This window comes from Apodemus sylvaticus, chromosome 9 (genome assembly GCF_947179515.1).
Source record: "Apodemus sylvaticus chromosome 9, mApoSyl1.1, whole genome shotgun sequence".
Classification (NCBI taxonomy): domain Eukaryota; kingdom Metazoa; phylum Chordata; class Mammalia; order Rodentia; family Muridae; genus Apodemus; species Apodemus sylvaticus.
The window spans coordinates 86,467,374-86,478,493 of NC_067480.1; the positions used below are offsets into that span (position 1 = coordinate 86,467,374).

General features: G+C 40.1%; 1 protein-coding gene across 1 annotated transcript; it reads left to right on the forward strand.

Moving 5' to 3' along the window:
* The first annotated feature begins 338 nt into the window (after positions 1–338).
* Positions 339–4,613, forward strand: C9H6orf141 (chromosome 9 C6orf141 homolog). Its single transcript, XM_052192615.1, has 2 exons — positions 339–1,131; positions 4,082–4,613. Exon 1 carries the CDS (start codon positions 400–402, stop codon positions 937–939), a length of 540 nt encoding a protein of 179 aa, XP_052048575.1. The 5' UTR covers positions 339–399; the 3' UTR covers positions 940–1,131; positions 4,082–4,613.
* Positions 4,614–11,120: the final 6,507 nt, after the last annotated feature.

Sequence of the window (11,120 nt, forward strand, 5' to 3'; positions counted from 1 at the left end):
AAATGAAAAAATGACAAATAAAAATCAAGCTTGTTCCTTTATGCTTGAACATCCGCAGAAACAAAATAAGAAAGGTCATAGCACCCATGCGTCTCTCCTTTCAGTTTTGGAAGAAACGATGAAAGTGGGGGCAGATGGAGACCTCAGAAGGCAGTTTGGGGCTGGAGCTAAATACAGCATAAAAGAATCGCGCCTATGGAGGATCTAAGACTGTTTGAAGTGGGTGGAGACCAATGAGGTCTAAAGGTTGAAAGTAGACCAAGATAGGAGGCGGGAATTCGCTGTGTCGCCTCAGGCTGCTCCTCTAGTCGGTGACTTGCTCTAGCCACACCCAGTACTTGGCGCTGCCCGCGGAGTTTAGCTGGAGTTTTCCTCCCAGAATTGAAGAAACCTGGACGCATGAATGATCTCCCCTCCGGGGTGGAGCCCGGCAGACCCCGGGGGCGCTCTGGGTGCTCTCCGCGCGGTGAGGGGCGTGGGCCACCCTTGGATTCCAGCACCCCGAATCTCACCTTGGCGGGGACCGATAGGGCCCTATCAGCCGCAAGTGGGAAATTGAGATCGCAGACCGGAAAGAATTTGGATTGCCAGTCCCGGGTCAGAGAGAAAGTGCTCTTTCTTTTGCACCCGGAGAGGTGGTTGGGAACACAAGCCGACCCTGATTACTCAGCGCTGGTAGACAGCGAGAACCTTCCCCTGACTATTGGAGATCGTCGTGATTCGGAACCGCAACCGAAGCTTTCCCGCAGGCGTATTGCCACCGTCCCGGGAGCCCAGCCCGAGAACCCCGACACCACACCCAGGTCGGTGTTGGTGCGGGTCGTGGATTACCAGGTGACGCAGGAGGTGCAGTGGACCGCATGGACCAAGGGGAGTATGACCACGAGGACGGAAGAGCGCTCTGTGGCTGCAGTCACCTTTCGGACACAGAGGGAGTGACACAGCTCATGGGGGTTACCAGAGCGCCAGCGCCCCAAGGACCTGGTGCTCAAGAAATTAAACACACAGATCTCTGGAGCCTGAGAAATATTCCAGGACAGTGGATGCGGGAAAATGCTTGAAGAACAAATTTTAAGCAGCCTGAGACGTCTTCTGTAGCTTAAGTGTCACACAGTGGTTAGCGAAGAAAAGGTATTTGTTTTGTTTTTACATTGGTGGTAAATGGGAGTTTGAAAGCACAAAACCTTAGTCAGTTTCCTTGTTGGCATTTTGCAAGCTACTTGTATTGTCTGTCTGCATCCCTAGTTCCCGTTGAGCAGCCAAAAGCAGAAGAAAAGTCTGAGGTCTGCTCTCTGGGATGTGTAGTGTGTGGAGTGGATGCAGAGAGGATCTTTGCTTTTAAGGAAAAAAATTTTTTTAAATGGAAAAATAAAATGACCAGGAAGTGAAGCAAAATGTTTCTAGGTATTCTGTACTGGTGTGCAGTTTCTATTCCCATCTGCCATATTTCCATGTTAAGAGGAAAGGGAGTGAGGGAAAGAGAGACTGGCGGGTTGGGGCACTTTGGGAGGTTGATCTGTGCTTTGCCTGGAAAATGCAATTTAACAGGGCTTTATTGCAGATGGCATCTTGCTTAGTTTACTATTTAATAAGGAAGGTAGACATGTTGTATGCAATATGTCATAAATGGTTATATGCCCTATTCTTTTCCATAGCTTTTAAGGAATAAGATTTATAGTTAAGGATTGGAAAGATGGCTCAATGGTTTTAAGAGCTTTGTTTGTTCTTCCAGAAGACCCGGGTTCAATTCCCAGCACCCACACAGTAGCTGCAAACTGTCTCCAACTCCAGTTCCAAGGATATGACACCCTCACACAGACATGCATGCAAGCAAAACATCAGTGCACATAAAAATAAATACCTCTTTAAAAAAGTAGCTGTAGTTAAGATTGGATTAACAGTAAGTCTACTGTTTCTAGTTTAATTTTTAAATTAATTTAATTAGATGTATGTTTATGTGGATATGTAAGTAAACCTGACTGCATGGAGGCCAGGAGCACGGGATAACTAGGAGCAGGAACTAAAGGAAATTGAGAATTTGGGAGCTGAGTGTTGGGAATCAAACTTGGTCCTTTGCAAGAGTAATCCAAACTTTGGACCACTGAGCCCTCTCTCCAATCCTTTTCTGGGTGTTTAAAATTATCTAAGCCTACCACTTTTTTTTTAATCCCTTTGTCATTAGACAAAACCATTTAAACTTTATTATCTTATTTATGTGAATGTTCTGCCTGTATGAACATCTGGGTTCCACTAGTTCGCCAGGCAATCTCAGAAGTCAGCATTGGATCCCCTGAAATTAGAGTTAGAGATGGTTGTAAGCTGGGTATTGAACCTGGGTCCGCTGGCTGCAAAAGCAGCAAATGCTCAAATCCTCTGAATGATCAATCTCTCTATCATTAGGTTTTCTAGTATTGGGATGCAGTTTGGAATTTTAAGGAACAAACAAAGCTCTTAGAGATAGGTGAAGGGCTTGAGTTGTCCCTGTGGGAGGGGTGTTTGGTAACCTACTGTAACAAGTGAATGGGGCTCTGCTCTGAGGTTGTGGGGGTGTGGTAAAGATTAAACACTGCTCTTACCCTGGTCCTTCCAAAACTATCTTCAGTTTGAGCTTGAATGGCCTTGAAACCGTCTTGGTCCACCTCTTATCTTGCCTGGCCAGATAGTATTCTTCTTTTACAAATGAGTTAACTTTGGCCTAGAGGTCACAAAGCTTCTGTAGATCCCAATCAAGAGATTGTATATGCTTACTAAGTAGACAAGGAATGTGGTCTTATCCCTCCTAACGATACATGGATGACTTTTGCTGGGTCTTACTTCTAGAGGTCCATATATATCCAAGCAGAAGACTCTGAGTTCTAGGCCATTCTCAAAGGAGAGATAATCTAGGGGCATCATAGTTTTTTAACTCAGGTTTAGAATGACAGCATGTTTAGGATAGTCATCTATCTCGATGCATGCTACAAGGCCTGTTGGCTGAAGATTCACCACTAGCAGTGCTCAGGCCTGGGCGAACTTCCCTTGAGGAATGAATTTAACCCTTGAAAGCATCTATCTATTGATCTGTCAAGGAGTTGAAAAAGGAGATGTTGAGTGTGCCCCTCCCCATACATTCTTCTTTTGCAGAAATACTAAGTGGTTTCTTCATACAGTAATTATGAGCATTAAGTGTCCTATCTGCACCTTTTGCATTGATCCCAGGTGGGTGAACACTGATTGGAGACAAGAGAAACAAACCTCTTTTGCAATCACCAAAACCAGTAGCATCCTTCAGCCCTGGAGTTAAGGTGACTCTTACTAACCCCTCTGTTAACTAGTAACTTCGGGCAAGGTGCCTAATGTCTTTGGTTAACTTGTTAGGTGGGTATAATAAACATTGTGCTTTTGTGGTAGGCTTTAGTTAAATTATTTAGGATACTGCCTGGCACAGACTACACACTCAGTATTAACTCTTTAATTACTGGTGTAGGGTAGTTAACCATTTAACCCACTTTTCTTCTGACCAAGATTTAGTTTTTTTTATTTAATAATGTAACATAGGAATCACAAAAACTAAGCAATCAACAAAACAACTAATGAGAACTGAACTATTGGTTTTTACTAAGGCTTTTCCTATATACTCTTGAAAGGACTGATTTTTAGCTTTTTTCATCCTTGGTAGATCAGTAAGTACATTTTCCAAACTCCTTAGGAATGACTTTTACCTTTTACCCAAGTGGGGCGGGGGTGCCAACTAAGGCTAATAAAGGATTGTGGTCACTATGCTAAGAGAACGGAGAGATTAAAAAGCTTTCATCACCTCTTAGGTTGGTCAAAACTTTGGATAATTGTTCTTCTGAGACAGGGTCTTGCTATTTGTCTTGGTTGGCCTGCGACTCTATGCAGAGCAGGCTGCCCTCAGATCCTCCTGCCTCCCAAATGCTGGGATTAAAGGCATGCTCTGTTAGGCCTCGAATTGAAAAAACAAAAACATTTTTAAGCTATTTTAACTTCTGTTAGCTGTCTGCAACATGGTTACATGTTTAAAAGAATTGTCATATTGAAAGTGAAGAAAGATGCTGAACTTTCGGGACTTGCTTTACAGGTGAAGAACAGTTTCCTTCCGTGTCTCAGAAGAGCATCTATCTGGACTTGTCCTCAGTACCAAGGAATCTCTCCAATGACTGGGGCTTCATTCTACCACTTAACCTCCACTTCACAGAAAACAAGTTTATCTAAAATTGCGTTTGTTAGATTAATTGCATCAATGACTCTGAGAGGTCCATCTGGGCACATTATGACTGGTTCAAATATCCAAGTCACATAATTACTGTGGATTCAGGCAAGCGTCTACCTCTTTTATTAATATGTGTTTTTTTTTTAATTGTTTGAGGTAATGCCTCACTGGATAGCCCAAGTTTACTTTGGACTTGGTGTCTAGCCTGTGATGACTGACCTTGAGATCTTTCCTTGTGAGCCTCCCACATGTTGGGATGACAGTATATGACAGAATGCCTGACCACCACCTCTCTAATTCCTTTATTCACACCTGTTACTACCTTGATGTTCAATATATTTGACCTGCTGTTGTATTGAGGGGCCATATTATGTTTCAATTAAAACTCACTGTGATTCTTTTTTTTTTAAAGCTTTTTTTAATTTAAAAAATTTTTTGTGCATGAGTGTGTGTCTGTATGTGTGAATGCACACAGTGTGTGTGCCAGCTGCCCACAAAGAACAAAACAATGTAAACCTAACATTGGAGTATAGGTGCTTGTGAGCCTCCATATAGATGCTGGAAACTGGACATGGACCCTCAGTGAGTATATCTGATGTTCTTAACCACTGAGCTATTTGTACAGCCCTGATGTAAGGGTTTAAAAATTACTGGAGGAAGACCTCAAACTCAGATAGTATGCGAAAACAAAGAGTGTTTATTCTGCAGAAACATCCAGCATGGGGTAGGGGGAGGGAATCAACCATTCTCCAAAATGGCCTCCACAGACAAAGGCATGTAGACCTTCTTATAGGGAACCAGGGTAACTCTCTGGAAGGATTAGGTAATCTAAAATTTCATTAGTGGGCACTAGGGGATCACAGGTAGTCAGTGGTCTGCTTTCCTATGTCATGAACATTTAACCATATGGTGAAATAAGGCTGCCCAGGGTACATGGCCCATTCTGAGATATATTTCCCCATTTTTGTGGTTATCGCCAGGATGTTCTTTGGAGGGGGTTTTACGATCTTGTTTTTGGATTTTATGGTCTGTCCCTGGGACTGGTGTCTTATGGCCTAGTTTCTGGGACTTAGATCTATTCCAGGACTGATTCTATACAGCCTGTTTTGTTTGTTTGTTTGTTTGTTTGTTTTTCTTCAAAAACAGGCCTGGTTCTTAAATGGAGGCAAATGGGGTTTATGTTGTCCTTTGACTAAATGTGACTCTTAAAAGAATAAAGAATATGCTTTATTTGCAAAACAAAATGTTGTGGCCTGGTGTGGTGGCATAAGCTTTGAATTGTAGCAATTTAGAGACCAAGAGGTAGGAGGAAGTCTGTGATTCTAGGACCAGGAGGGATACAATGAAACAAAAGAAAAGGAAGAAAGAAAGAAAGAAAGAAGGAGAAAAAGAAAGGGAGGGAAAGAGGAAGGAAGGCAGGAATGAGAAAATATTTAATCATCCAGAAAAAATAATGAAATATGAAATTAATAAAGATAGACTAAAAGACAACTAAACCTCCCATGGTCCCAAATCTTTTAATAGTCAGGATTTCTTCAATATTGTTTTTTTTTTAAGTATATTCCTATGTTGTCACAAGATATACAGTTCTCACCTCAAAGGGAATAAAAGATAGTTCATTCTAAAACTAAACATGGGTGACCAGGAACCCACATGCCAATGTGGTTTTATGGCATTTTTATAGTCAGAAACAGAATAGTTTATAAATCCATAGGCTTTTTAAATACACTAGAAGAAACATCAGGTAGGTCGGTTACAGCAAATGTAGGAAATTTCTGCTATAGGTCTTAGATGTAGTCTGATGTCATTATTAGCCTTTGGGTGGAAACCAAGAGTCTGTTCACTTCAATGATGTTTGATCACAGACACAGGCTAGTTCCCATATCTCAAGGTACACTGGGTCTTGACCTGCAACATTCAAACTCTCTATAACCATTAAAGTTACCATCAGTTAGTTAGTTAATTAATCACCCTTGTAGAATGTTTAACTCAAAGTATGGCTTTTGTATACTTGTTTCATATATATTTACTTACTGATCTATTTATTATAAGCATAAAGTAAAAAAAAAAATCCTAGTTTGACTCCTGTGTATTTTCTGAGGAATGCTTTTATGAGTGCTGGTTTGTTAGCTGGTTATTCTGAGAAGAAATAACACTTACTTCATTGAGTTTCTTTTGGTCATTGAGTTTTATCATAGTAGCAGGAAGGATAACATGCTAGGCTAACACAGACCTGTGACTGGTTACCTAGTAGCAAGGAGTCCTCTAAGAAAGAAGAGCAGAGTCCCCACTTTGTTCACAGTCTGCTGAGTCAGGACATGCATTTTTGCAAAGATCCCTGGGTGATTCCTTTTAAAATTTCACAAGCGTAGATCTATTCCCTCATGTTTATTTAACACATCGGTTACTTACTACAATTAAAAATATCTATTAAAACTTCTCATTAATCATTAACAATGCCAGGGCAAGAACAATTTATAGGAGTATGGATAACCCTTAGAGTTTCTAAAAGGGTATACAGTACAGTTCATGGGGATTTGTAAACTGAAAGAAAATAAGCATGTCTTTTTGTTTTCAAAGCATGCCTTTTTAAACAGCTGTATAATGTCATGATTGTCCCTAATGAACTATTGATTGATTATTAGATCTCTTAAATGAGAATGGGTCTTTCATTATCAAAGAATGTGAAATGATTTATTGTCAAAAGCCCCTTAGGGGAGGAAGGACAGGAAGTCATTAAAGACAGCATAGCTTCAGACCTCTGAGTCACAGCTAGTCAGTCACTTGGCATGAATTATGAGGGAGTGAGGCAAAGGTGGGGCTTGACTTTCTACGGATTCAGGAAAGAAATCAGGGCTGGGACTTGGGAACATTCTGATATCGCTAAAGCCACAGCTAGTACTTTGTTCTTTAATTACGAAGAATGACTTTTTTTTAAATGAACCGGGTTTCTCTAAATAATCTCATGTATGAAGATAAGAAAAAGAACCATCTAGATTACTTGAGGAGGCAGAAGGAAGCAGGTTGAAGTCATTAACACTGTTCTAGCCAAGAGTTTCCTGAAAAATTCGAGATGGCCATGCTCAGAAACAAGGAAGTGAATTTAAAGTCAGGATCTGACTTTTTAGTTTAAAAAAGAATAACCGAAGGCTGGGGAGAGGATGGAACAGCAGTTATGGGTGCCCACTGCTGGACCTGAGTTGGGTTCCCAGTATTCATGTTGGGCATCTCACAACCATTTGTCACTGTGACTCCAGGGGTTCCAGTGCCTTCCTCTGCCTCTTCAGGAACTAACACACATGAGACAGACACTCATACATGTGCACATAAATAAACATTAACATCTTAAAAAGCAAAATAGAAGTTGTAGGATGTTAAGGGAATTGATTAGCATCCCTCAGGCTGGCTGGAAGCAAAAGTGGGAGAATTTTGAATATTCTCTTATCTTGACTTAGGGCCTAGGCGCTATTTCTTTGAAATGGAGACACCGAAGAAGAGAAGACTCCAAATTCCCTTTTCCTGTACAAGAGCATAGAAGCTTTTCTAACTGTCAGTTGACAAACACAGATGGCCTAATCATATTGACCAACTTGTCTCCAAAGTCCTTCGGTACATTGTCATCAGTTTAAAAACTCTTTTACATCAGTCTCAGAGGAACTGAGTATGTTCTTCCTCCCCTAGCATAAAAATCTTTGATAAGGTCTTCCTTTGTTTACATCTGTTTAGACATTGACTTTTTGTTTTGTTTTGGTTTTTTTTTTTTTTTTTTTTTGAATTTGGCTTTTTTCGAGACAGGATTTCTCTGTATAGCCTTGGCTGTCTTGGAACTTACTCTGTAGAATAGGCTGGCCTCGAACTCTGAAATCCGCCTGCCTCTGCCTCCCAGAGTGCTGGGACATTTAATTTTAATATTGAAGAGGAAACAGAGAAAGGGGAGGGCTGAGGTGTCTGTCCTCCAGTCAAAATGTCAAATCCTTGGCATCGAAAATTTGAGTGTGTGTGTGTGTGTGTGTGTTTGAGCTGTCTAGGAAGATATCTTCTCATAGGATAGGCTGCGTGACAAGGTAGGCACATTAGAAAGCTTGTTGTCATTGCGCAATCCATTAGGGACAAATGGCAGCAGACACTGAGTGGCCTTCTGTCAGCATTGTGGTAATTCTCTGAGATTAAGTTTAATGAAAGCTACTTAGGGCCTGCCATGTGGTAAACACCCAAATTAGCTATTATTATCATAGTAGCAATCAGTCATAGTGGTGCGTTTACTTCTTGCTTCATTCTAATCAACTACTCTCTCCCCCTCTTTCTTTCTTTCTTTCTTTCTTTCTTTCTTTCTTTCTTTCTTTCTTTCTTTCTTTCTTTCTTTCTTTCTTTCTTTCTTTCTTTCTTTCTTTCTTCCTTCCTTCCTTCCTTCCTTCCTTCCTTCCTTCCTTCCTTCCTTCCTTTCTTCCCTTCTTTCTTCCTTCCTTTCTTTCTTCCCTTCTTCACATACTTATTATTTTGTACAGATATCTTCGTGCGTGTAATGTGCCCTAAAGCGCAGTGTCACTGAAGGACAGTAGAATTCCCCCCCCCCCCACACACACACACTTTTTTTGAGACAGGGTTTCTCTGTGTAGCTCCCGCTGTCCTGGAACTCACTCTGTAGACCAGGCTAGCCTCAAACTCAGAAATCTGCCTGCCTCTGCCTCCCAAGTGCTGGGATTAAAGGCTTGCACCACCACCTCCAGGCTAGTAGAACCCCTTAAATTGGAGTTACAAGCTGTTGTATGCCATCCCGCAAGGATGCTGGAAACCAAATTCACATTCCCAGCAAAAGTAGTGCCTGCTCTTAACAACTGAGCAATCTTAAAAGTACCCCAAGCTGTACTTTGAAATGACAACCGAATACTTCAGTTTCTACAGAGTTCCTTTTCTGTTTGTTTTCAAATATTGCCACTGTCACATGGTTTCATCTTAGGCTGGGGATGTGTCTCTGGCAGAATGCTTGCCTTCTATGTCTGAGGCCCTGCATTTGGTCCTCATTATATCCACCAAATTCAGTAAATATACTGATTGTAGATTCATCCTTTTACTAATTTTGAGTTCTGTATGTATTGGAGATTGAACCCTAGGCCTTGCAACAAAATGTGCTCCCTACTACAGAGTTATATACTCAGCCCTCTTCAATTATGAAGACACTTGAGGATTCTGAGGGTGAGAAGGACTTTCTCATACAATAAAACTAATAATGTTGCGGAATAATTGAGACTGGGCTACCTTAATGCTGACCCAGATCCTAGAATTTGTAAGAATTCAAGTGTCCATCTCAACTATGCAGGAAAATTACAAAGGTATAAACTAAATAATCCCATAATATAATTCATTTGGGGAATTATGTTGGGGTAAAATAAAGGATTCTGTAACCCATATTCAGTGTGGAGCCAATTTATTCAGTGTTGAGCAGAGGTTTAAGTGATGGGGATGAACAACTGTCCTAAGGAGTAAACCAAGGAGGTCAGGACAACGATAAATCAGACAAAAAGTTGTTTTGCCTTTTATTATCACCATGTTTAGGGATAAAATATTTTTGTTTTGCAAAAAGTCATTGATCTGACTTGTATTTTATTTTAAAACCTTAAATAAGCTTTATCATTAAAAAAAAGAGGTACTAATAAATAAGTGGGAAAAAAAACCCACCATACAGCAAAATTCGCTAGACCCAAAGCCTACACAACTCAATGGGTATAGTATATTGCAAGTGTGAAATTTAATGTGAAGCTTTGCAGCTGCCATTCTGAATTCTTAGTCTCCATCTTCAAATTTTCATCATGCAGATGAACTTTAACATAGCATATTTCAATATCTGCTTACTATTTTCATATGTAGAAGATCATTTTAAAGAGCACTTTATCTGTCATATCTCCAGTTTACTCTCTCTCTCTCACGCACACACATGCACACACACACACACACACACATACACACACACACATACACACACACACACACACACACACACACACACACACACACACACACACACACACACCACTCACCATGCATTATTAGAGGATATTCCTAAAGGTTTGACTCTTTTAAGCCCATTTCAAGTGTACTGTATGTTCATCCTTAACTTATTTCTACATTCCCAGAGTAGATTCAGCTGGGGTGGCACTCAGTGACATCTCTTTTCTAATTGGTTTTGATTTTCAGTTTTGCAAAAGCAAAGGGTAAAACGTGAGATGGCTCAGTGGAAACAGGTACTTGCTGCCAAGTCTGACCACTGGAATTCAATACTATCTTGGAAAAAGAAATGTACACGTGTCCAAAAAAACTAATAAAATAATAAGAATATTTTAAAAATTTAAATGACTGATACAGAGAATAACATAGCAATTATGGTGACCCAGGAAAAATTAAGTTATATTGGTTGTAGTATATAATTTATACACAAAACTTAAAGTAGAGAAATAATAAAATGTAATGGTTGTATTGTATAAGTACAGTTTTATTAGACCTGAATAGCTTGAAGAAGAAATTCTTATAATTATTATTATTAACGAATGAGTCAAGGGGAAACCTGCATTAGTAGAACCAGTTTTCTCAATTGTATCTTCTGTGGACATTTTCATCTTTATTGCTTAATATTAGTTTAGTTAATACTTTACAATGACATAAAAGGATGTTATTTCACTCTCGGACACAGAAGAAATGGTTACTTGCTTTACATTATACTTATAATTATTTTTGCATTATACTCATAATGAGAAACCTCATTTTCTCCCCTGCTTCTGGTGGCAGACAGAGGACATAGACCTTGCCAGTCTGAAGTCATACGAAGGGAAAGCTGTCAAGGCTATAACTTAGACTTGGTTCTCCAGATTTCTGTTCTAAGCTATTTTTTTTAATTGTATCTCCGATAAGAGAA

Excerpts from the sequence above, each read along its gene's own strand:
- C9H6orf141 (XM_052192615.1), top strand. The coding sequence starts at position 400 with ATGAATGATCTCCCCTCCGGGGTGGAGCCCGGCAGACCCCGGGGGCGC.